The sequence below is a fragment of the Crinia signifera genome, chromosome 19 (genome assembly GCF_055691185.1).
Source record: "Crinia signifera chromosome 19, ASM5569118v1, whole genome shotgun sequence".
Classification (NCBI taxonomy): Eukaryota; Metazoa; Chordata; class Amphibia; order Anura; family Myobatrachidae; genus Crinia; species Crinia signifera.
In genome coordinates this window covers 38,948,437-38,975,934 of record NC_139226.1, presented here as the reverse complement: position 1 = coordinate 38,975,934, position 27,498 = coordinate 38,948,437, and the positions used below count along the sequence as shown (strand labels likewise).

General features: G+C 46.7%; 1 protein-coding gene across 1 annotated transcript; it reads left to right on the top strand.

Moving 5' to 3' along the window:
• LOC146041802 (galactoside alpha-(1,2)-fucosyltransferase 2-like) lies at positions 1-27,498 on the top strand. Its single transcript, XM_083161694.1, has 2 exons — positions 1-104; positions 26,300-27,498. The coding sequence occupies exons 1-2, from the start codon at positions 14-16 to the stop codon at positions 27,370-27,372; spliced, it is 1,164 nt and encodes a 387-aa protein (XP_083017820.1). The 5' UTR covers positions 1-13; the 3' UTR covers positions 27,373-27,498.

Sequence of the window (27,498 nt, the reverse complement as noted above, 5' to 3'; positions counted from 1 at the left end):
TCAGCAGGTGATTATGGTTGCAGCTGCGGCACTTTTTCAGACACTGGTGGTACAGAAGAAACAAGTTACATCAGAAGACAGGCTGCCGCCACCTGGACTTATGGGTTAGTAGTATACTTACTTACAGCTTCCCATCCTTGTGCTCTATGCTATTAGTGACTGTGGGGCAGATTTATTAAGCTCGGTGAAGTGATAAAGTGTCTGGTTCTTATCACCGACCAATCAGTTCCTACCTGTTATTTTTCAAACCTGTAATTTCAAGCCTGTAATTTCACAGGTAGGAGCTGATTGACCGGTGATAAAACCAGACAGTTTATCACTTCACCAAGCTTAAAATATCTGCCCCTGTGTTACCTTGCAAGGTTTACTAAGTGTTCCGGCACAGCTCTTTAGGCTGAAATTATGACAAATGTAAACCTGTTGCAGCCTACATGGATTTATACGTGAGAATTTATATGTGAGAAAGGTCTGATTCTGCTACTGTATTTCAATATACTGTATTATACTTTTATTTTTATTATTAATATTATTATTTTTGCCATCTGTTAGATGTTGAGAAAAACGGCATCCTGGATTGCAGGGCTAATAAGCTAGTTAGAATGAAATGATTCCAAAAGCAGGCAGCAGGGGTACTAAATGTGACCGCATACTTTTAAATGTAGACACTGATGAATTTCACAGGTTCTCAACATCAGTCCTCAAGTACCCCCAACAGTTCATGTTTTTGCAGGTCTCCACACAGAATCACTAGTGAAATAATTGGGTATGGGTAAAAACCGTACCAGGACAAAACCCCCGGACCAGACATCAAACTCTGCATTTTGGAGCTTGTAGTGTCCGGGGGGTGTCCTGTCCGGGGGGGCTGCCTGTGACAGCTGTCACCAGGTAGAGGAGGAGGGGTAGAATTGTTGGCGTTTTGCGATGGAATCTACCAATGATGTATGCAGCGGTCAACGTCACATAAAAGATGGTCACAGGTGTTACCTTGCAATCAGATAGGATGAGTCTTGTAAAGGTATAACTTCTTTATGTATAACTGAGTAACAGGATCAATATAACATTACATAATATCAGCATTCAGTGATATCTTGTTAACACAAGATGTCTGCTACATGTTGTCAGCGTCTCGGACGCTCGGCGGCAGGAGGCTGGTGTGCAGAGGGCGCACACAGCACTTCCGCCCGGCTCAGCCGAGTGTCCGTCTGTCACTTTCGCCTGGCGGAGTGACAGTACTTCCGCCCGGCAGGAGCGTGAGGCACAGGCCTCTCGGCATTCCCCTGCAGCCGCTCATCGGTTGCCAGGCAACTCAAGGGAGGCGCGCTCGGTCATCCTGAATCATATCCTTTCGGGGGCCGGATGTTTGGCGGCGCCATTGGTTGGCTGCACCATCCATCTTAAGGGACGGGCGCAGGCAACATGGCGCCGGTTATAGCATTTCCCTCGCTATCCTGGTCGCTTCATCAGCTCCCAGATCTTGTCTTCCAGAGCCTCTGGTTTAAGCAGTCCTGGTGCCATTGCCTCGGTTTGCCCTGCTCCTCCTCCAGGGGTCACGTAAGTGCTCCTCTGGAGCCTGGTTCTTTCTTCATTTCCTTTCAGTGGCAGATTGCCTCTAATTTTTGTTATTATATTTCTGGCTGCCCAGCCATCCCTTAGTTTGGGATTTGGTCCCAGCATTCTCTATTAGCCCTACTGGTCTCTGCTAGCAGTGGGGCTGATTTAGGATTTCTGTGTACAGTATGTTCTCCCACCTCGGGAGCCCTCGTCTTGCAGGGTATTATTTCTGTTACTCCTTTCGTCATTTTGGGGAATTTGTTGTGTTTGTTTCCAGTCCTGTGTTGTGATGATTCCCCAGATCATTTCACCTGTGTCTGCGACTGGGTCGCATCACCATCCTTGGCCTAGTGCCATCAGACAGGGTGTCATCTCCAGTTAGGCCCAGTAGTCCGTTTACCTCTTGAGCATACCTCTAACGATCGCTAGCCCTTTGTCCCAACATAAGACCTAGCTGCATCGGAGTTGGAGCGGGCCTAACTCGCTCCTTCGAACGCAGCGGCCACAGGTGAACACTAGCGCTCGCAGGGGCTTGACATCTGCCAGAGGTACTCAACAGAAAGAGAGTAGGGTTCGCTCTGGCCATCCTAACCGGCGGTTACGGCTACGGGCTCACGCCTGACATATTTTACTCAGCCTGCGGTCATAACATTATAACCGGCCATACAGGTTATATAAATCACCTTTTATATAGCAAAAAATCAGGCGGAGTTAGAAATGAGTACCACTCCTCAGACATTTTCAGATCAGGTCCAGGGGTTGACGCAAATGGTACAAGATTTGTCGTTAAAGGTAGCCTCACAAGAGCAGAGAATTAGGTTGCCAGAATCTGGGGTACTGGAACCTAAAGTAAATTTGCCTGACCGGTTTTCGGGAGATCGGAGGGCCTTCTTTAACTTCCGTGAGAGTTGCAAACTGTATTTTCAACTTAGGCCCCGGTCTTCCGGCTCAGAGTCTCAGCGAGTGGGCTTAGTAATGTCAGTTCTACAAGGAGATCCTCAGACTTGGGCATTCGGCCTCCCTGCTGATAGTCCAGTATTAGCTTCTGTAGAGAATTTCTTTAATTCACTGGGCCTTCTCTATGATGACCCCGACAGGGAAGCCTCTGCAGAGACTCACCTTCGCCAGTAAAAGCCCAGGCCAAGTGAACGAGGAGAGGGTTCACTTAGGCCACCAACTTTTTTCCTCTCATAATTCGTTGCTAGCTCCCTGTAGTATTTCCTTTCAGGAAAATAATTTTTCCGGTACCACTTTTGTGGATAGTGGTGCAGCGGAACGGTTCGGAACGGTGTCTTCACCTTCCGGTGGTACTAGCTTCTGTTTCCCTATCTGAGATTCCCTCTCCCTATGTAGATTTCTAAAGAGATGTGTTTTCTAAAGAGAAAGCGGACAGTCTTCCACCACATCGTTCTTACGATTGTGCCATTAAGTTAGTTCCCAATGCTCCTTTGCCCAAGGGAAGATTGTACGCCTTGTCCATTCCTGAGACTAAGGCGATGAATGAATACGTCCAAGAAAGTCTCAAGAAGGGATTTATCCGACCGTTAAAGTCCCCCTTAGTGCCGGTTTCTTTTTGTGGCAAAAAAAGATGATTCCCTCAGGCTTTGTATCGATTTTCGTGACCTCAACAAGATCACGGTTAAAAATACATATCCCCTTCCCTTGATTTCGGTACTTTTCGACCAGTTGCGAATAGCTACCATTTTTACCAAGATTGATCTCAGGGGAGTTTACAATCTTATCCGAATCAAGGAGGGTGATGAATGCAAGATGGCTTTTAGTACTCAGACGGGACACTATGGGTACTTAGTAATGCCTTTTGGCCTTTCCAACGCCTCGGCCGTGTTTCAAGATCTAATTAACGATGTCCTCCGAGATTTTTTGGGCAAATTTGTTGTGGTCTATTTAGACGACATTTAGATTTTTTTCCTGAGACCTGAACTCGCATAGAGGTCAAGTCAGACAAGTTTTGCAAAAATTAAGAGAGAACCAATTATTTGCAAAACTCAAGAAATGCGAATTTGAAGTGTCTCAGGTATCATTTCTGGGTTACATTATCTCTTTCGAGGGGTTTCAGATGGATCCCAAGAAACTTCAGGCCATTGTGGATTGGTTGCGACCTACCAACTTGAAGGCAGTCCAACGATTTCTTGGTTTTGCAAATTATTACAGGCGCTTTATCCATTAATTCTCTTCTATTGTAGCGCCCCTGGTTGTGTTAACCAAGAAGGGAGCGGACCCATCTAAATGGTCCCCGCAGGTAGAGCAGGCCTTTGAGGCTTTAAAACGGGTTTTCATTTCGGGTCCGGTTCTTAAACATCCCGATCCTGATCTTCCCTTCATTGTGGAGGTGGATGCCTCCGAGGTGGGGGCCGGAGCAGTATTGTCTCAGAGAGATCCTGAGTCGCTAGAATTACACCCCTGTGCATACATGTCGAGGAAGTTCTCTCCAGCCGAGGCCAATTATGACGTTGGGAACAGAGAGTTACTTGCCGTCAACTGGGCCTTTGATGAGTGGCGTCACTGGTTAGAGGGAGCTGCTCATCAAATTCTAGTTCTTACTGACCACAAGAACCTGCAATACATCGAAACAGCTAAAAGGCTCAATGCTCGACAAGCTCGTTGGGCTCTGTTTTTTATGCGGTTTCATTTCCTGATTTCTTATAGACCAGGTTCAAAGAACATTAGAGCTGACGCTCTTTCTCGCTGCTTTCTTCCCCAACACAAGAACAGGGTTAGCAGGATTCCTATTTTGTCGGCATCCTGTATACATGCAGGGATCAACCAAACCTTGGAGGGACTGATTCGTCAGGCCCAGAGTCAGGCTCCTGCCCAAACTCCAGCCGCCTGACTGGTTGTCCCCGAGTCTTTGCGACACAGGGTGTTGTCTGAGTTACAGGATTCCAAAATTGCGGGTCATCCAGGAATTGTCAAGACGTTAGACCTTCTCTCCCATATTGTCTGATGGCCGGGTATGTCACGGGACACCAGGGAGTTTGTGCTGTTATGTCCAGTTTGTGCCCAACATAAGGTTCCTCGGTCCCAGCCTCTTGGGGTCCTTGTGCCCTTATCCATCCCTTCTAGGCCGTGGTCGGACTTGGCCATGGATTTCATAGTTGGGTTACCTGTGTCTTCCCAGTGTCAAGTCATTTGGGTCGTCATCGACAGGTTTTCCAAGATGGCACATTTTGTGGCTCTGAAATAATTGCCATCTGCAAAGGAGTTGGTCGGGTTGTTTTTGCAACACATCTTCAAACTCCACAGATTACCCACCGATATTGTGTCTGCTCGAGGTCCACAGTTTGTGGCATGGTTTTGGAGACTTTTTTGTTCCTCTCTTAAAATCAAGACCAGTTTAACTTCTGCCTTTCACCCTCAGTCTAACGGACAAACCGAACAATTGAATCAGTCACTCAAACAATATTTACGGTGTTTTGTGTCCAAGCTGCAAACTGATTGGGTCAGCTTCCTACCACTAGCAGAATTTGCGTATAATAACGCATACCATTCTGCCTCGAAAGCTTCACCCTTCTTTGTGGTATATGGTTTTCAATTCCTTAGGACCTGAAGCCCCCCATGTCCCCTTCTTCTTCCGTTTCTCGTCTCAAAGTTATTTGGGGAACTCATAAGGCTCTCAAGGAGACAGCCTTTAAACAAAAGGTGTTCGCTGAGAGATCAGATTGTCAGTTTAAAGTTGGTGACTGTGTGTGGTTGTCCACCCGTAATATTAAACTTCACCAACTTTCGGCGAAGTTAGGGCCTAAGTATATTGGTCCCTTTTGGATTCTCAAAAGGGTTAATCCGGTGGCTTTTCGCCTTTTGCTGCCTAAGTCCCTGAAGATTGCCAACACCTTTCATGCCTCCCTTCTTAAACTGTTTTTCTTCTCGCAAAGGTTTCCCCGCAGGATTAACCCTGGGTCTTACGGGGATGGCAGGAGTTCTGTGTGGAGAGGATTTTAGACTCCAAACTTTGTAGACACTCTCTACAGTTTTTAAATTCAATAATTTTTTATTACATTTTTTTTATGATAAACAACACCCCACCCCCCTCCACATAATTATCAGAGGTGATAAGTATATCAGACAGAATCACAAATTCAGGCTTATACAGCATGGTGATAGTTACGAGAGGAGATTTTAAGCAGGATGTCCTAGACAGTCACATTTCCTTAAAACAGTACAGGATATGTAGATTCCCGAGGGCGTCACTCGAGTAAAATTTGTGAGAGCATCCCAGAGAGAATAATGAAATGTTTACACTTAAAATGTATATGCAAAAAGAATAAAATCACCTATCTTTTGTGTGGTTTGTAGTATAATAGTAATATACCAGTAATAGCTGGAATAGCTAATTAAGTCTGTCCAACATTTGTGTGTTAAACCAAAACAAACCTCCTCCCCCAAACGACCAAAACAAACCTATAACCCCCCCACCCTGTACTACCCAGACCCAACTGAGGTGTACCTGGATCCCTTAATTGTACCCCCCCAACTAACTATGCTAACTATCTAACCCCCCCCCCCCCCCCACAGTGTCAGGATACTATACCAAGGATGTGTTGGGGGCATAAACTTAGACTGCAAGGGAAGCGGATCGAATTCCAGCTTTCCCATCAGATATCGGCAATAAAGATTTGCCAGATTAAATCAGCAGGATACCCTGCCCCCCCCACACAAAAATATAGTATTACAGGATGAAGAACGAATATGCTGAGGGCTACAAACCGGGACCCTTAAACAGACAAACTTTTATATCCAGTTTCCCAACCTGAACATATGTATACAAAATAATACATTTGGCAATAAGGATATATAAAAGCTAGTGACACTCGCCCTACTTGAAGAGAATATCTGCTACCTATAAAGTAATAAACTGAAAAAAGGGCAGCGTTACAATAAACAAAGATCCGAGCATAGTATAGAATAGACAGAAGGGAATGTCCCAAGTTGCAATGTGGTGCAAAACGTTAGTCTGGCCATTTTTCCATCCCAAGATAAGAAAAGGATAACGGACCAGGGTTATCGCCAACATAAAAGGGAAAAGCAGGAGATATTCCAAAGTGTAAATACGTCCCATTCCAATTGTGGTTGGCATACATTCTATATACGTGGAGCAGTTCCGAACATACTGCAGCCGGTGCAAGTCACCAGAGCGCCCCAGGCGGGATGGGGGGCGCCCCCCGGCGCTCAGCCGCTACAACAGGGTGGGGGGGGGGGGGTTGGGGGTGCTGGCGATGCTGGCCTCTAAGTCACTCACAAGGGGGGTTGGGTGAGGCGGCGGCGCTTACCTCCATCCAGGGGGGGTGTCACGGTCGGCCGCAGCGGCACACAGCGGGTTCGATACTCATCCCTCCGTGCCCGCCGCCGCCTGTCCGTTCTGGGCCTCCGGAGCGGGTCTCTTGCTGGTTCCAGGTCTGTTGGGAAGTGTGGCTTACAGGGGCGGTTTCCTGTGAGTGCTAGGGGAGTTCAGACTGGGGCGGCACCGGGAGGCCGGCGCCGCCATCTTGGATGTGGGCAAAATGCAGATTGGACGCCAGGTTAAAGGTTTCCTCCCTCTCTGCCCTAATTAACCAATGACAGCCGCCCACTATGTATTTAGGGGATCTGTCTTGGTGAACTGGTGTCAGTGCAAAGGTTTCCTAGCCTTGTGCAGTTGGAGACTCCTGGCTTACTCCTGTCTTCTGCAGCCTACTCTTCAGTCCTCCCTGTTTACTGACTCCAGGATCCCTGACCTCTCGCTGCCTTCCAGGGCATCACCTGTGGATCTCGTGGAGATTACCCGTGGGGCTCTTGCCTACTGTGGACCCTGCCGGCTTCTGTTGCACCGTCTTCCGGGATTTACAGCTCCTTAAAGTCATCCAGTCACAGTCCTCTCCATAAACTCCGGCTCCATCATTCATTTCTTCCAGTGGGTTAACTCTTCCTCAGTATTACCGGCTCTTTCGTGAGTGATACAAGAATTATTGTATTTATTATTATTCTCCAAAGACTTTGCTCAGAGACAGTATTGGGACTTTTTCTTATTTTGCCTTATGTCAAGCCATTATTGAATAAGAAGATTTGATTTCGTTTATGAACCCGTCTATAATAAAACCAGCTCGCTTTAACCCTAACTCGTCTGGTCCTAAAGTAATTCCTGTACACCACACGATCCAAACTAGTCCTCCATCTGTGACAGTTTGCACTGACCCAATGGAATCGAGTGGTGGCCAGGGGTTACCAGCAGACCTTCTTCAAAGGATCGTAGGACGTCTGGAACAATTAGAGTCTTCTCAACGGCAGGTGACTCAATTCCTGCAGACCCTTACACCCCCCCAGCCGGCAGCACCTGTCTCTCCAGCTGCATCCACAGCAGCCGCTCCTGCCTCTTCCGTGGCCGGGCCTCCGCCTGTGAGCACGTCAAGTCATCTTCATCTGCCCACACCTAATAAGTTCGATGGGTCACCAAAGGCCTGCAGAGGATTCCTTAACCAGTGCGACGTCCACTTCACCCTCCAGTCCACCAGCTTCCCCACACCCAAATCACAAGTCGCCTACATTGTTTCCCTTCTGACCGGACCAGCCCTAGATTGGGTGTCACCTTTATGGGAGAGATCCGACCCATTGTTATCCGACTACTCAGGATTCATCTCCACATTTCGCCGAATCTTTGATGAGCCTGGGAGAGTATCGTCAGCAGCATCCGAAATCCTGAGGGTGCGCCAGGGTAACCGTCCCGTAAGTCAGTATGTAATACAATTTCAGACTCTGGCCTCTGAGCTAAGCTGGAATGAAGAGGCGCTCCTATCAGCCTTCTGGAACGGCCTGTCTGGTCGACTGAAGGACGAGCTCACTACCCGTGATACTCCCACCACCTTGGATGAGCTGATATCTCTCTGCAATAAGGTAGATCTATGGCTCCAAGAACGGCAGATGGAGAGAAGTCGATCAGATCGCCTCAGATTTCGTCCCTCCTTCAATACGCCGGCACCAAAACCAACCTTGTCTCCTGGTCTTCCGCCAGAGGAGCCCATGCAAGTAAACCGGTTCCGACTATCTCCTGAAGAGAGAGCTCGCCGAAGAAAGGAGAACCTGTGTCTGTATTGTGGGTCTCCGGCTCACTTAATCTCTTCCTGCCCTCGGCGGCCGGGAAACGATCTGTCCTAATCGGCAAAGGAGAGGCCAGGTTGGGAGTATTAAGTACCTCTCCTACTACATCAGTCCATAATCCTCGTCCAGCTCACACTTCCTGAAGGCACGGTTCCTGTAAAGGCACTACTTGACTCTGGGGCTGCGGGCAACTTCCTTTCGGCCAAATTTATTGCTCAGTATTCTCTTCCAGTTTTTCCCTTGGAACAACCATTATTCTTAACAGCAGTTGACGGCAGCCGGATTCCCCAGGGACAGATTACCCACCAAACGGGTCCGCTATCCCTTCAAATAGGACTTCTTCATAAAGAGACTACAGAATTTCTCGTTATTCCAAAATCTTCCCATGTCCTTGTATTAGGAATGCCATGGCTAATCAAGCATAATCCATGTATCCACTGGGGTACCATGGAGATCGAGTGCTGGGGTACCAATTGTTTTGCCTCCTGCCTTCCTCAAGTTCTACCACTCCACCAGACCCGGTCAGATGACCCCATCGCTTCGTTGCCTCCACAGTATTTGTCTTTCAGAGATGTCTTTAGTAAGGGAGGCGCAGACGCTCTCCCCCCTCATCGCAGTTGGGACTGTCCCATCGAGCTAATTCCCGGGAAGACTCCTCCCAGGGGCCGTACCTACCCCTTATCCATTCCAGAGACTGAAGCGATGTCTACATATATCCGAGAGAACCTACAAAAAGGCTTCATTCGTCCTTCCACCTCTCCTGCCGGTGCGGGGTTCTTTTTTGTAAAAAAAAAAGATGGCTCCTTACGGCCCTGCATCGACTACCGTGGGTTGAATGACATCACGATTAAAAATCGCTACCCCCTTCCTCTGATCACCGAGCTGTTCGACAAAGTCAAGGGGGCAGTAGTCTTCACCAAACTGGACCTACGTGGGGCCTACAACCTCATCCGGATCCGTTCGGGGGATGAATGGAAGACAGCCTTCAATACCCGTGACGGGCATTATGAATACCTGGTGATGCCCTTCGGGTTATGCAATGCGCCCGCTGTCTTCCAACAGTTTGTCAATGACATATTCCGGGACATGCTGTATCATTCACTTGTAGTCTACCTCGACGACATCCTCATTTTTTCTTCTGATCTTTCTTCTCACCAACAGACGGTCAAGGAAGTCCTCTCTCGACTTCGAAAAAATCATCTTTTTTGCAAGCTTGAAAAATGTGTTTTCGAGGTGTCTACAATCCCTTTTTTAGGCCATATTCTTTCTAGCACAGGCATCGAGATGGATCCCATCAAAGTCAAAGCCGTCCAAGACTGGACCATGCCAACCACCCTGAAGGGAATTCAACGATTTTTAGGCTTCTCCAATTATTATCGTCGCTTCATTCGGGACTTCTCCTCCATTGCCGCTCCTCTCACAGCTCTCACTCGGAAAGGTGCAGATCCCGCTCACTGGCCTCCAGCCGCAGTTCAGTCTTTTCAACTTCTAAAGCATGCATTCATCACTGCACCCATTCTTCTCCAACCAGATATCACCAAGCCTTTTTTTTTAGAAGTCGATGCTTCCGCTGATGGAGTTGGAGCTATTCTTTCCCAGAGAGGGGAGAGTCAGGAACTTTCTCCATGTGCATACTTCTCTAAAAAATTCCTTCCCGCAGAAAGAAACTACCCAATTGGAGAGCAAGAACTTTTAGCTATTAAACTGGCCTTTGAGGAATGGCGGTATCTCCTTGAGGGGGCACAGCATCGAGTCACAGTATATTCTGATCATAAAAATCTCTCTTTTTTACGTAATGTACAGTGTCTTACCTCCCGACAGGCTCGCTGGTCCATGTTTTTTGAGCGCTTCAATTTTCAAATCATTTATCGCCCCGGTGCTCAAAACCAGAAGGCAGATGCGCTGTCCCGATCATTCGATTCCTCTACAGCAGATTCCCCTCGGTGTCAGGCAATACTAAACCCAACCGTCTTCGCCCAAACCAATGTCACCCCCATACCACCTCCGGGAAAGACTTTTGTTCCTGCGGAATTGCGAGAGAAGATCCTGACATGGGCTCACTCTATACGCCTCCGAGGTCATCCAGGTACTCAAAAGACACTTTCTTTTCTTCAGCGATCCTACTGGTGGCCATCCATGCGAGTAGACGTCTGCAATTACATCTCTTCTTGTCCTCAGTGTGCACAGCATAAAACATCCAGAACAGCTCCAACAGGTCCACTGCGCCCACTACCCATTCCGAGACGTCCTTGGACACATCTGTCCATGGATTTCATTTCAGAGCTGCCACCTTCCAAGGGACATACAGTGATATGGGTGGTGGTCGATCGCTTTTCGAAAATGGCCCACTTCATTCCTCTAAAGTCGCTTCCATCGGCCCCAGTATTGGCCCAACTGTTTATTCTTCACATCTTCAAGTTACATGGTCTTCCTACAGAGATAGTATCAGACCGAGGAGTGCAATTCATCGCCAAATTCTGGAGGTCCTTGTGTTCTTCCCTACAAATCAAATTAAAGTTTTCTTCTGCCTACCACCCACAAACCAATGGACAGACTGAACGAGTCAATCAAGACTTGGAGGCCTTCCTCCGCTTGTACATCTCTTCTGCACAAGATGATTGGGTAGACCTGCTCCCATGGGCAGAATTTGCTCACAATGACTCTTACCATTCCTCTACTGGAATCACCCCCTTCTTTACTGTCTTTGGTCAACACCCTCGTGCTCCGGAGTTCGCAAGTCTCCCTGCAGTAGAAGTTCCAGCTGCAGACTCCTTCCTACATCAGTCTTCAAAGATCTGGTCTGGCGTTCATCAGTCCCTTCGAAAGGCCTCTATCCGCTATAAAAAGTTTGCTGATAAGAGAAGGAAAGCAGCTCCTCGCTTAAAGGTCGGAGATCTAGTCTGGTTGTCCTCCCGTAACCTCCGGCTTCGATTTACCTTCCATGAAACTGGCCCCGCGCTTCATTGGTCCCTTCCCGATTATCCGAGTCATCAATCCTGTAGCATATAAACTGAAATTACCATCTTCTATGAAGATCTCCAACTCTTTTCATGTTTCTCTTTTAAAGCCTCTACGACTGAATCCCTACCATCCTAAACCACCCAAGACACCCCCAGTCTCTACTGAGAAAGATGCGGAGTTTGAGGTAAAAAAGGTTCTGGACTGTCGCAGTCATCGAGGTCGTTTACAGTATCTAGTGGAATGGTCCGGATATGGTCCAGAGGAGAATTCCTGGGTTGACTCCATCGATCTACATGCTCCAAGCCTGGTCAGACAGTTCCTCCGGAAGAATCCTCTCAAGACTCGAAGGTACCTTGCTGGCACACGAAAAGGGGGGGGTACTGTCACGGTCGGCCGCAGCGGCACACGGCGGGTTCGATACTCATCCCTCCGTGCCCGCCGCCGCCTGTCCGTTCTGGGCCTCCGGAGCGGGTCTCTTGCTGGTTCCAGGTCTGTTGGGAAGTGTGGCTTACAGGGGCGGTTTCCTGTGAGTGCTAGGGGAGTTCAGACTGGGGCGGCACCGGGAGGCCGGCGCCGCCATCTTGGATGTGGGCAAAATGCAGATTGGACGCCAGGTTAAAGGTTTCCTCCCTCTCTGCCCTAATTAACCAATGACAGCCGCCCACTATGTATTTAGGGGATCTGTCTTGGTGAACTGGTGTCAGTGCAAAGGTTTCCTAGCCTTGTGCAGTTGGAGACTCCTGGCTTACTCCTGTCTTCTGCAGCCTACTCTTCAGTCCTCCCTGTTTACTGACTCCAGGATCCCTGACCTCTCGCTGCCTTCCAGGGCATCACCTGTGGATCTCGTGGAGATTACCCGTGGGGCTCTTGCCTACTGTGGACCCTGCCGGCTTCTGTTGCACCGTCTTCCGGGATTTACAGCTCCTTAAAGTCATCCAGTCACAGTCCTCTCCATAAACTCCGGCTCCATCATTCATTTCTTCCAGTGGGTTAACTCTTCCTCAGTATTACCGGCTCTTTCGTGAGTGATACAAGAATTATTGTATTTATTATTATTCTCCAAAGACTTTGCTCAGAGACAGTATTGGGACTTTTTCTTATTTTGCCTTATGTCAAGCCATTATTGAATAAGAAGATTTGATTTCGTTTATGAACCCGTCTATAATAAAACCAGCTCGCTTTAACCCTAACTCGTCTGGTCCTAAAGTAATTCCTGTACACCACACGATCCAAACTAGTCCTCCATCTGTGACAGGGGGGTCCCTGCTCACAATTGCCGCCCTCCAGTGGCCGGGGCCCTAGGCAAATGCCTAAAGCTGCCTAGTGGTGGCGCCGGCCCTGACTGCAGCGTGTATAAGATGCCAAGGCAGGATTTTAAGCATATTTTCAATTCCTGAGACAGGATTCTGCGAGTATATATCCCGGATGTATAACGAAGTAGAAACCTCATAGGTTGTAGAAACTTTGCATGTGTAGACAGTGTCCACAGATATTTCAGCAGGTGTAGCATTTACATAAAGAGGACAAGTAGTATCCCACTGCAAGTCAGTAAGTTTATTTAGAAGCCTGTCTGTAGAGGAGGTAATGGCCTGCAGGATTCGATTCAATGAGGCTTCCATCTCAGACTTGGTAACAGGATGGGACAGAGGTGTAAAAGCAGTCCCACAGCCGCAGGTCATCTCTATGAGAATAGGTAGCAGCTAGCACGTCCCAGGATTATAGCCAAATAGCAGCAGAGAGTCGCCCCACACCACCGCCACCAACAGCAGGATTTTTCCAGGGGGAACAGAATATATATAGGGGTCTTAAAGTAACCAGTATAATGATCCCGGGCATCCCAACCAGGCAACCAATAAAATAATAGAACGTCCTTGTCCACGACTGTAATTTCAGAAGTCAACACACTCACATATGTTCCAGAGTATTGGTGTCCAGCAGAGTCCAGCATTTATGTCAGCCAGGCCCAGGAGAGTCACTTCAGATAAATATAGCCACAGCCCAACAACCACGCGCACAAAATGGTGCCCACCCTCCCTGCTCGGTCCGCAGCAGCGCTACCCAGACGGGAGCGCTCCCTGCTCTCTCCGCTCCAATAACAGAGAGCAGGCGGCACCAACCACTCTCGTCCGCTGTAGGACCCGGGCAGGCAGCGCCACGGAGGTATCCCGGCGGTGCAGGGGAGAAAACCAGCGGTGTCCGGTACAGGCCGCGGACAGCGTTGCCCTCGGTCCAGCAGCCAAGTAAGCCCAGGAGTGCACCGGCGGTGAGGCGGAACAGTAAGCACTGTAGCCCGCACACTTTGTGATTGTCAGGGTTTGTTGACCCCTCCTCAAGGGGGGGGGGGTATTGTTAGCGTCTCGGACGCTCGGCGGCAGGAGGCTGGTGTGCAGAGGGCGCACACAGCACTTCCGCCCGGCTCAGCCGAGCGTCTGTCTGTCACTTCCGGCCGGCAGAGTGACAGTACTTCCGCCCGGCAGGGGCGCGCGGTGCAGGCCTCTCTGCGCTCCCTTGCAGCCGCTCAGCGGTTTACAGGCAACAGGGGACACCGAGGGAGGCGCTCTCGTCATCCTGAATCATATCCTTTTGGGGGCCGGATGTTTGGCGGCACCATTGGTTGGCTGCACCATCCTTCTTAAGGGATGGGCGCAGGCAACATGGCGCCGGTTATAGCATTTACCTTGCTATCCTGGTCGCTTCATCAGCTCCCAGATCCTGTCTTCCAGAGCCTCTGGTTTAAGCAGTCCTGGTGCCATACCGAGGGGTTTGCCCTGCTCCCCCTCCAGGGGTCAGGTAAGTGCTCCTCTGGAGCCTGGTTCTTTCTTCATTTCCTTTCAGTGGCAGATTGCCTCTAATTTTTGTTATTATATTTCTGGCTGCCCAGCCATCCCTTAGTTTGGGATTTGGTCCCAGCATTCTCTATTAGCCCTACTGGTCTCCGCTAGCAGTGGGGCCGATTTAGGATCTCTGTGTATGTTCTCCCACCTCGGGAGCCCTCGTCTTGCAGGGTATTATTTATATTACTCCTTTAGTCATTTTGGGGAATTCGATGTGTTTGTTTCCAGTCCTGTGTCGTGGTGATTCCCTGTATCATTCCACCTGTGTCTGCGACTGGGTCGCATCCCCGTCCTTGGCCTGGTGCCGGCAGACAGGGTGTCATCTCCAGTTATGCCCAGTAGTCAGTTTACCTCTTGAGCATACCTCTGACGATCGCTAGCCCTTTGTTCCCACATAAGACCTAGCTGCATCGGGGTTGGAGCGGGCCTAACTCGCTCCTTCGAACGCGGCGGCCACAGGTGAACACTAGCGCTCGCAGGGGCTTGACATCTGCCAGAGGTACTCAGAGTGAGAGTAGGGTTTGCTCTGGCCGTCGTAACCGGCGGTCACAGCTACGGGCTCACGCCTGACATATTGTACTCAGCCTGCGGTCACAACCTTTACTGTCCCTCCAGTGTACATACACATGTATATGCATGAGAGTGAAACCCACAGTCTGTTGCACATATTCCAATACCCCTTCTCAACAGACTAGGTTTCTTCAATTAAACCCATTTTTAATGTAAGTCTCGAATGTCTCTCTAACAAGAGGCTTGGTCAGGATATCAGCTGTCATGTCTTCTGTCGGACAATAGCTCAACTCTATAAGACCTTGTTCTTGTAGATCCCTCAGAAAATGATGCTTGACATCAATATGCTTGGTTCTGGGATTTACTCTCTCAGTTTGCGCTAAAGCAAGGCATCCTTGATTATCCTAATATCTTGATAGGTTCTTCTTGATGCATACCTAGGTCTGATAATAGTTGCTTTAACCATGTAACTTCTTGACTGGCGTAAGCTGCTGCTATGTTCTCAGCTTCTGTAGATGACAGTGCTACAGAAGACTGTTTCTTGCTTGTCCAGCTGATTGATCCTTCTCCGATTGAGAATAGATATCCACTTGTGGATTTTCTGTCGTTTACATCTCCAGCCCAGTCTGAATCAACATGTCCTGTTAATTTTTGACTTTTGCTTGCTGAGAGTTTGAGTTTCTTGTTGATTGTTCCCTTTAAGTAACGAATTACTCTCTTAACTGCGTTCCAGTCCATCTGTGTTGGTTTGGAAACTTTCCTGCTTAATATCCCAACTGCTGTGGAAATGTCTGGTCTGGTGACGGTTGCAATATACAGATGTAGCGGGATTCATCTTTGCAGGTGATGGCGATGGCGTCACCATCCCCTGCCCCGCCGCCATCTGTATGCCGGAAGGGGACGCGTGCGCACGAGGTGCGCGCGCGTCCCCTTCCGACGGTGCTGCCCTCGGTCGCCTGGTGCCCACACCGGGCGACCACACCCCCCCGCAGCCTCCTCGGGTCCCCCCCAGCCCCCTCGAGTGGGAGGCGGACAGTATTGCGTCCGCCTCGCCGCCCGGATACTGAGACGCGCGTGCGTGGGGGACGCACGCGCGTCTCAGTCAGATGGAGCGCCGTGTTGCTGGCGGTTCGCCAGCAAAGATAAAACCGGCTACATCTGTATAGCAGTTTTCCTATTGCTTGTCTGTATAGATGGTTATCTTGTATTGGTTCACTCTGATTGTTTGTTTGATTCCTTTACATAACTTGTTGGCTGTCATTAGTGTGGCGCACTGGTAAAGAGAGGTGGTTTTAATAAAAATTAACTTTTAATTATTACATCTAAAAATGGCGATATATCAAACACATAACATACATGGGTAAAGTTTTGACAAGGTAAAGAGAAAAAAGGAATTAATCCTTGCTTAGTGTGTTTCGATATCCCTTAATGAAAGTTATGGACAGTGGTTGTATGCAGGGGCGGATCCAGGATAAATTGACAGGGGGGGCACCATGATAAAAGAGGGCTTAGGTGGGGGAGGGCGGTAATAGTGGTGCCAGTGTACATGCTAAGAGAGCGGCAGAGATGGTGGGAATGGGATTAAAAATAGGCCATGGCATTTAAAGTACGCAGGCCCACCATGGCAACAAAAGTGAAGGATGTAGTTGTGCGCGCGCCGATGGCGCGCTCCGGGAAAGGGGGTGTGGCCACTCAACAGGGGGCCTGTTCTTGAGTGTAGTGTACAACACCATATACTGTACAACTTCTACACATTATGCAACAAAATACTAGACCCCATTATACTTGCCCCTTACACATGATGTCAAATGGAATGAGCCAAAATTCACATAATTCCACATGGATTGTGTCAAAATTCACATAATGCCACATGGATTGAGCCAAAATTTACATAATAACACACGGATTCAGACAAAATTCACATAATGCCAATTGGAATGAGCCAAAATTCACATAATGCCACATGGATTGTGTCAAAATTCACATAATGCCACATGGATTGAGCCAAATTCAAAAAATGCCGTATGGATTGAGCCAAAATTCACATAATGCCACACGAATTGAGGCAGAATTCACATAATGCCACACAGATTAAGCCAAAATTCATAATACGCTTCATAAACAGGGACATTGTCCACCAAAGGCGCGCATTAAACATTTACACCATAATGCCCATTACACCTTAAGTTACACGCCATTATGTCCATTATGTATTATGCCAAACACCATAATGCCTATTGAAAAGTATGCTACATAAGTGCTGCTTATCTACATGCTCATTGCCAAGGGTTCCATGCTCATTGCCAGAGGTTACATACTCGTTGCCATGTGGGATTACATGCTCATTGCCAAGGGGGATACATGCTCGCGGTAAATGGTGGACAGCCGCCATGCAGAAGTGATAGCCACTGACAGTGGCAGAGCCTGGCTGTATTCAGAGCACTGCAGGTCCCGGCTAATTGAAATAATACCCCTTTCACACCAGAGAATGCATTCCCAGGTTGGCCCCTTTTACACCAGCCTAGTCCCTGCATTTTCTGGTGTGAGGGGGAGAGAAAACCACCCCTCCCCTTTAACCAGTTATCTCATTTAACCAGCTATATCTTCGGAACCAACGGACCCATTTACATGAGACAAGTATCATATTGAAGAACTTTTGAGTGGGCTTTGAATGATTTTGGTCCAGTGAAACTGGAACATTTGGTTCCAGAGTAATCTGCCCTCAAAGAACATGAACAGCCATGAAATTACATTTCAAAAATAAAACAATCGGTTTACACGCAATATCTCTGGAACCGATTGACCAATATGGACCATCCTGGTATCATATTGAAGGCTGAGCGATTTGAAATTAAATGAGATCAATCACAAGCTTCTGTGATGCCGTGGGTGGGACTGGCACCTGTCGGAACCGGGTGGGGGTTGGAATTGACGGGTCCCATATTATCCTATGGGGAAAAAACGTTACAGATTTGCCAAGCGATATCTACGGTTCCCGGGGGGCTAGAGACACGGGGCTGGGCTCGTTGGAAAGCTCTGGTCCTCAGCTACAAAATGAAATGACAGGGGGCACGTGCCCGGATGCCCCCCCTGAATGGTTGTATCAGTGCCACACTCGATGGGTGCACTGATCACTGCCTTCAATAATATCACAAGTATCCCCACTAATATCACAAGTATCCCCATCTTTTATAAAATAAATGTGAGGGGGCCCGAACAGTGGGGATACTTGTGATATTATTGAAGGCAGTGATCAGTGCACCCATCGAGTGTGGCACTGACACAACCACTGTCCATAACTTTCATTAAGGGATATCGAAACACACTAAGCAAGGATTAATTCCTTTTTTATCTTTACCTTGTCAAAACTTTACCCATGTATGTTATGTGTTTTATATATCGCCATTTTTAGATGTAATAATTAAAAGTTAATTTTTATTAAAACCACCTCTCTTTACCAGTGCGCCACACTAATGACAGCCTTCTCTTTCTCAAAAACTGTATCTAATCTTCTGTTCTAGTGGCAGCACACCCTAAAATAAAGACTTATTTAAAGTCTCATCATTATATAAAAGGGTTATATCACATACACAGATATCCTCACCTGTGCGATTGGAAAAAAGCCCTTTTTTTTTTTTTTTTGTGTTTCCATAGGAGTACTTACTGTCTTTGCTTCTAGCATACCAAACTCCTCAATGGTTTCTTGAATTTTGCATTTTTGACTCAAAGTGAATGTACCATCATCTTCTCTTGAGACTTCCATTCGCAGGTAATGTGCTATGTGCCCTAGGTCTTTTGTTTCAAATTGACTGTTTAGCTATTGTAGTAGTTCAGTTTCATCTCCTCCTTGTTCAAAACAAATTAGCAAATCATCCACATAAATCTATACGTATAAACATCTTCCTTCTATTGATTTTGTATAAAGACAGGGGTCTGCTTTACTTCTGATGAACCCCTTCTCCATCAATACTTCATTTATTTTTGTATTCCATGCTCTCGCTGCTTGTTTTAGACCGTATAGCTTGCATACGTGATCTGGTAATTGAGCATCTATGAAGCCTGGTGGTTGCTCCATGTATATGTCTTCCTTTAATTCACCATGTAGGAAGGCTGTCTTCACGTAGTAATGTTTTACCTGCATACCTCTTATGGCTGCTGTTAGGAGTAAGGTTCTGATGGTGGTGTGCTTCACAACTGGAGCAAACGTTTCATCATAATCTTCTCCAAATTTCTGTGAATACCCTTTAGCTACTAATCTTGCCTTGTATCTTTCTACTTTTCCTTCAGTATCATATTTGACCTTAAATGTCCATTTGCATCCTATGGGCTTTTTATCTGCGGGTAGTCTGGTCCATGTCTGGTTATCTTCCATTGACTTCATTTCTTCCGTTGTGGCTCCTAGCCATTTTTGTGCTTCTCTTTCTGAAAAGGTAGCAATTTCTTCCCATGATGTAGGTTCTTGTATGTTAATTGCCTTTGCTTTGTAAGATAAACGTATGGGTGCTTTACCTTTGTTTTCTCTTGAAGATCGTCTCACTTCTTCTGTTGTGTTTTCTTGAGTGTCGATGGTATTTATCCTATTTTGTATCTCAACTTCTTGAGTGATCTCTCTTTCATCTGCTTCATTGGATTCTCCGGTTTCTTTTTCAGGAATTATGACATCGTCTCTTGGTTCCTCCACGAAAGTCACACTTTTTGCTTATGGTTATTCTATCATCTTTTCGATTTAAGATTCTGTAACCTTTTGAATGTTCACTGTACCCAACTAGAATTCCCTCTACGGCTCAATTCTGTAACTCGCTCCGTTTTTCTGCGGGAATGTAGGCGAAGGCTTTGCATCCATAAACTCTGATGTGCTTTAGGCTGGGTTTCTTACCATACCATAACTCATGAGGTGTCTTCCCTACTGCTCTGGAGAGTAGTCTGTTTTGAAGATAGGTGGCTGTCATTGCCGCTTCACCCCAATATTTATCAGGTAGTCCTGAATCCATAAGCATACATCTGATCATTTCTGTTAACGATCTGTTCTTTCTCTTGGATACGCCATTTTGTTCTGGTGTGTACGGTACAGTTTTCTGATGCTCTATGCCGAGTCTCCTTAAGTACTGTTCTATTTTCTGCCCTGTGAACTCTACTCCATTGTCACTTCGAAAAATTAGCATATTCCTCTTGAATCTGTTTCTGGTCATGGATACATAATCTTGTAGCTTGTCATAGACTTCATCTTTGCTTCTTATAAGATAAGTGACTGTGAACCTGGAATAGTCATCAGTAAATATCAGCATGTACCTTTTGCCTCCCGATGTGCATATTTTCATAGGTCCGCATACATCACTGTGTACAAGACCTAATGGTTTTGAAGCTCTGCTTTCACTTTTCTTTGGAATTGTCATCCTTGTTGCTTTTGCTTTTATACAACACTGGCATGTCATCATTTCTGAACAGTTTGACACTGCGAGGTCTTTTGCTAGGTCTCTTTTCTGCATTTCCTTTATGCAATCTGGGTGTCTGTGTCCCAATCTGTGCCACTTGTGAATGCAGTCTGCATGTTTCTGTGTGCTTTACTTGCTGTGCTGCAATATCTAAGCAATATAAGTGTTCTTTTATTCTGGCTGTGGCTAGTGTTTCTCTTCCATTTTGGATAAGACACTTGTTATTCTGGAATTTTACAGTAAGTCCCTTTTCTGCTAAATTCTTTACTGACAGTAGCGCCCCTTTTAGCTTAGGAACGTATAGTACTTCTGTTATTGGTATCTGTGTGTAGTTGCTATTACCCTTGGAGCATAGGAATTGACCTTTCCCTTTACCTTCTGCAATGATGTTTGTTCCATCTGCCAGGTAGATCGTTTCCTTATGGTTCAAATCAAGTTCAGTGAAGAAGTTCTTGTTATTTGTCATATGACTAGTTGCTCCTGAATCTACATACCATTTGTCTGACAATTGGGTTACTGTCGCTTTAAATGTCCCATTCCAGTTATGTACACTTGTTTCTGTGAGTGTGGCTTTGGCTCTTTCTTTGTGAAATCTTTCAGGTGGTCTGTGATGTTCTGATTTCCATATAGTACAATCTTTCTTTAAATGACCCACTTTCCTGCATCTGAAACATGCTCTTGCTTCCTTAGTGTGTGGCTTAGTGTCCACCATTTTAAGTGCTTTCTCTGTGTCACTTTCAGTATTACACTCTGTAAGCTCCTTTCTGCGCTGATACTCCTCTATGAGCCTGTTCTTCACAAAGTCTAGTGTGATTTTTGCTTCTGGTCTCGTTTCTAGTGCATTTATTAGAGCACTGTATGTGTCTGGTAAACTGCACAGTAAAATAGCTACTATATGGTTGTTTTTAATTTCTTCTTCCATTGATCTGAGCTTTGTAGTTATCTCTAGTAGTGCATTAATGTGTTCTTGCATTGTCTTGTCTTTGTTAAACCTCATCTAGTATAACTTTCTTAATAGGAATAGTTTGCTGTTCAAACTTGACCTTTCATGCACTCTCTGCAAAGCTGTCAACATGTCTTTAGCTGTATGCTCATCACGGATGTGAATAAGTTGATCATCCTCCACTAGAAAGCTTATGGTTGCTCTAGCCTGTCTGTCCTTCTTATTCCACTGCTGATCCTCTCCTGCAGGTCTGTCTGCACTTATGACTTCCCATAAATCATCCCTTGTTAACAGTAGGGATGGCCATCGACCATCAATGATTCGAAATCATCGATGGTTCATGGCCGATGTCGAATACTTTTGCCATCGATGGGGGAGAACCAAATAGTTTCCCTCCATCGATGGAACAGCAAAACAATGTTGTTGTTTTTTTAAGTGCCGGGACACGGAGCATAGCTCCGCCCCCGACACCCGCGAAGCCCCCCCCCCACATTTTGATTGGTCCAAAGGCCAATCAAACACAATGGATGACCATCGATATGTAAAAATATCGATGGTCGTCCATTCCATAGTTAAGCACTATCGATGGCCAGTTGCAGAATTGCCATCGATGGCAATGGCAACGATGGCCATCCCTAGTTAACAGCATTTCTACTTTAAACTTCCATGTCTGATAGTTTTCATTAGAAAGATTGCTTGCAGCTAGTCTGACATCTGTGTAATTAGCCATATCCCCATTTGCATGAATCTCTCTATTCTTCTGTAGTATTAAACTTGTTTGTACTCACAGTTTTCCTCAGAGATTCTCCTGGGTGATTCTTGTGTATTTTTACAGTCTGATGTCAGCGTCTGCTGGGACTTGTAGTGCTGCGCCTTCTCTGACTTGCAATACACTCCGGATTTCTTTTATCTTGTATATGCTTCAGCTTGTGTTGACTCCAGTCTGGGCCCATAACCTGTTGTCATTTTGCGATGGAATCTACCAATGATGAAGGCAGCGGTCAACTTCACATAAAAGATGGTCACAGGTGTTACCTTGCAATCAGATAGGATGAGTCTTGTAAAGGTATAACTTCTTTATGTATAACGGAGTAAAAGGATCAATATAACATTACATAATATCAGCATTCAGCATTCACATGTCTGCTACATGTGCTTCTCCATTCCTCTCCTTAAGACAACAAGAACAGGAAACATCAGAGAGATACAGGAATATAACAGCAGACAAACAATACTAACAGTATGACAGTATATCGCCATCTACTGTCCCTCCAGTGTACATACACATGTATATGCATATAAGTGAAACCCACAGTCTGTTGCACATATTCCAATAAGAATAAAGTCTCCCTGTATGGTCCGGGCATGTAGCAAAAACCGGATGGTCCGGACCACACGGGGAGGCTGTAATCGCCCCTCTCCCATGTCCCTGGTGATAGCTATCACAGGGACCCCCTCGGACAGGACACCCCCCGGACCGGACACTGCAAGCTCCGGACTGCAGATTTTGATGTCGTGTCCGGATGGTCCGGAGTCTAGTCCGGGTCCGTTTTTTACATAGTCCCGAAATAATTAGCTCCACTTGTGATCTCTTAATCTCTGTAAGTTAATGAGTGCACCTGCCAGGTGACCTGGAAAATGTGCGCTGTTGGGTGGTCCTAAGGACCGAAGTTAAGAACCACTGCTCTAGCTGAATAAAAGCAGGTGAAACACAGGGTTGAAGTCAGCCAGCCACAGAACCTGTGTAATTCATGTGTGTCCCTGTTTAAAGGGACCGTACGGTAAGTCTAATAATGAATATGTGTAAATGAAAACTTCGTCATTCATCTTCTTCCCTTTTTTTTTTTTAATGGATGGTGGGGAATTAAACTGTAAAATATCCCAAATGCAAGTCAGGTTTATGTTCTGTATTATACTATTTTTATATGTCGGGGAAGCTTTGCGTTTACAACATACTAGGGATGTGCACCGGCCACTTTTCACGTTTTGGGATCTGATTAACTTCAGGTTTTGGGTTCAAATGAGTTTTGCCAAAACACCCCCTAAACGTTTTGGGTTCTGATATATTATATTATTATTATTTATTTTATTTTTTTTTAGCATAAAAAAGCTCCTACGCGATTAGTAACCTCCATAACATTCATTTCCAGTCTATTCTGAACACCTCACAATGTTAATTATAGGCCAATAGGTTGCACCGAGGTAGCTGGATAACTATGATAAGCCACACAAATGTGCGGCACAAACACAAGACTGATATGGAACACTTAGCATCACCCCTGGACTGATACGGAACTTTTAGCATCACCCCAGGACTAATACAGCACACTTGGCAGCGCCCATGAATTATACGGCAGACTTGGCTTACCCCTGGCAGTGGTGTAACTAAGTTTTTGGCGCCCCCCCCCCCCCGCTGCCGCCCCGCCAAGCACCCCCAATCCCCCGCCGCCCATGCAAACCCCCCCCCCCCCAATCCCCTGCAGCCTTATCTATCGCGCTGGTCCCGGCGGCTCCTTTCTTCTTCTGCTGAGGACCACCACAAAATGGCCGCCCCCATACAGCAGACAGTTTCAGAGAACTGTCTGCTATATGGGGGCGGCCATTTTGTGGTGGTCCTCAGCAGAAGAACGGAGCCGCCGAGACCAGCGAGATAGGTAAGTCTGCGGGGGATTGGGGGGGGGGGGTGTAACTATAGCACCGCAGCCCCCGGCGCCCCCACATGCACAGCGCCCCCCCGCGGGGGCTGCGGTGCTATAGTTACGCCGCTGACCCCTGGGATTATATGGCACACATGTGGGCACCTTTGGACTGATGCGGTACACATGGGGGCACCCATGGAATTACACCGCACACATGCAGGCACCCCTGGACTGATACGGCACACATGGCGGCAGACATGGAATTATACGGCAGACATGGCAACATACCTGCAGTAAAAAAATGAAAAGCTTTTATTCTTTTAATAAAAGAGCAGCACACCTAGAATTATACGGCACTCTTGGCTCACCCTTGGACTGATAAAACACATTTAATAGCCCTTGCAGTAAAAAAAAACAAAAAAACACCTTTTTTTTCTTTTCATAAAAAAAAGGCAGCTCCCCTGGTCTGATACGGGACACATGGCGGCAGCCCTGGACTGATACGGGACACATGGGGGCACCCATATAATTATACAGCACACATGGGGGCACCCCTGGACTGATACGGCACTACGAGGCACTAGCAGACATGATAGATATATATATATATATATATCCTATCTCCCAGCACAGAGGAGACTGTAGTACTACAAGTCCACAGTTAGTTACACACACAGCAGATCACTAGTTACACAGCTGACTGTCCTCCCTGCTAGGGTGATCTCACCCTAAGCAGAGAGGACAGAGTACAAAGCAGCACTGAAACAGCCCCAGTGACAACTTCAGTTCAAGTTCAAGCCCCAGTAGCAGCGCCACCAGCAACACACCCTCTCCTAGACTGGAGTGAAGATGGCGGGTGTGGGAGCCGCTATTTAAAGCATCATGAGAATCCAGTGCCAGGCGATGACGTTTTGGCTGAATCCGAGTCAGGCGGGAAGCTCCGAGTGCCGCTCGGATCCGGGCTCCAATTGATGACGTTCGTGCGGGCTCGGATCTCGGAAATCCGAGCCCGCACATCCCTACAACGGGTTGGGATCATTTGGTCTACAGCATGATGGTCGACACCGTTAGGTCGACATGGGATAAGGTGGACATGGGTCTTTTTCGACATGAGAAAAGGTCGAAATTGTTCTAGGTCGTAAGGTCATTAGTTTGACAGGTCATTAGTTCGACAATGTCTATGTCGACAGTGAAAAGGTTGACATCGGGTTTTTCACCGGTTTTTTTTACCTGAATGTCAACACAGTCGACATGGACACAGTTTCAAGTGCACAGCTGTGCTCGCTATGCATCGGGCACACTATTTTATTCTCCCACCATGCCCTAGTGGATGGTAGGGCATAAAATACCGCCTGTCGGCACATGTCGGCTCAAAAAACAGTGAAAAACCCCCATGTCGACCTTTTGACTGTCGACTTAGACACTGTCGAACTAATGACCTTTCGGCCTAGAACCATGTTGACCTTTTCATATGTCAACATAGATCCATGTCGACCTAATGGTGTCGACCTAATGACTGTCGACCATCATGCTGTAGACCAAATGACCACATCCCCCTACAACAGGCATTCCCAACCACGGTCCTCAAGGCACACCAATAGTGCAGGTTTTAGTGATATCCAGGCTTCAGCACAGATGGTTTAGTTAGAATCCCTCAGATACTAATTAAGTCAACTGTGCTCAAGCCTGGATATCTACAAAATCTGCACTGTTGGTGTGCCTTGAGGACCGTGGTTGGGAATGCCTGCCCTACAACATATTTGTACTTTATTTGAAGAGGCCAGCATTGCTAGACCAGTTTGTATTATAAAGCTCACATCCTCACCCACTGAATGATGTGGTCTCTGTCCGTGTGTGCACAACTTTAACAAGTAAAATATGAAAGATAAGTTTTTGTTTTTATTCATTACCATTTTAGTGCTTATAATCTCACTTTATGCTCACTTTTTATATAGGAGATTAGAGATGTGCAGACTCGGATTCCAGAGATTCGAGCCCCCACGAATGTCATCATTCCGAGCCCGGTTCCGAGCAGCGCTCGGAGATTCCCGCCTGACTCGGGTCCGTCCGAGTGGTCAGAACGTCATCTCCCAGCGCCGGATTTCTCGAGGCTTTAAATTGCGGCTGCTGCGCCCGCCATCTTCACTCCAGTCTAGTAGTGGGTTGGGAGAGGGTGTGTTGGTGCTGCTGCTGGGGCTTAAACTTGAGCTTGAGCTTGACCTTGAACGCAATATTTTTTATTCGCTGGGGCGGTCTCTCAGTGCTGCTGTGTAGTCTAACTGTGTACTAAAAAATGTAGCTATCTAATTTTCAAAAATATTTTCTCTATTTTTTCTATAGCTGGAACCATTGGGAAAATGAAAAAACGTCTCTTTTGGATCATAGGAACCTCTTTACTTGTCCTCGTTGTTATGAGATTTTTATACATTTACTCTGCCAAACTGGATGTGAAGGTGTTCATGGACGTGACGGGGGACCACGGAAAAGCTAATAGCTCAGAAAAAAAACTTGACACTGCTTTAGCACCTGTTGTTGCAAACACTTCGAAACCGCTGACCGGTATGTGGACGATAAATGCTTTGGGCCGCTTGGGTAACGTAATGGGGGAGTATGCAACGTTGTATTCCCTTGCAAAGATGAATGGTCATCAAGCTTACATCATACCAGGGATGCACAATCAGCTGGCGAAGATCTTCAAAATTACATTGCCAGTGGTTCATCAGGATGTTATAAGTCGGATCAAATGGAGACGTTATTGGCTTCACGATTGGATGTCTGATGAATTACGAAACATTCAAGGAGAATATGTTAGCTTAAGTGGTACCCCTTGTTCATTTACTTTTTACCATCACATAAGGGATGAGATTCTTCGAGAATTTACTTTCCATGACTTTATCAAAGAAGAGTCTAACAACTACCTTGCTAAAGCAAGAGGAGAACGTAAAAATGTCACCTTTGTAGGGATCCACGTCCGTAGAGGAGACTATGTACACGTTATGCCAAACACGTGGAAAGGGGTAATTGCCGACAAAGGATATTTGGAGAAAGCCATGGACTATTTCCGAAAGAAGTATGAAAACCCGCTGTTTGTGGTGACCAGTAATGGCATGGATTGGTGCAAAAAAAATATGAATAATTCACTGGGAGATATTCACTTTGCAGGTGATGGCCAGGAGGGCTCACCGGGACGTGACTTTGCCCTCTTGGCACATTGTAACCACACCATTATGACCATCGGGACATTTGGTATTTGGGTGGGATACTTGGTGAGAGGAGAAACCATCTACCTAACAAACTACACTTTGCCAGATTCTCCTTTCCTTAAACTCTTCAAATACGAAGCTGCTTTTCTGCCGGAATGGATCGGGATACCAGCTGATCTCTCCCCACTTCTAAAAAAAAAGAACCCTTAATGAATACTCCTAGGGTTCCATGAATTTTAAGGAGACCAAAGACCATATTCATAAAGAACTTTCTTTTAAAGTCTTCACAATGTAATGTAAAATAATTGCCCACCATGTATTTATTGCAATGCTGTG

Excerpts from the sequence above, each read along its gene's own strand:
- LOC146041802 (XM_083161694.1), top strand. The coding sequence starts at position 14 with ATGGTTGCAGCTGCGGCACTTTTTCAGACACTGGTGGTACAGAAGAAA. Across the intron at positions 105-26,299 it reads GCCGCCACCTGGACTTATGG|CTGGAACCATTGGGAAAATG; the intron begins GTTAGTAGTATA and ends TTTTTTCTATAG.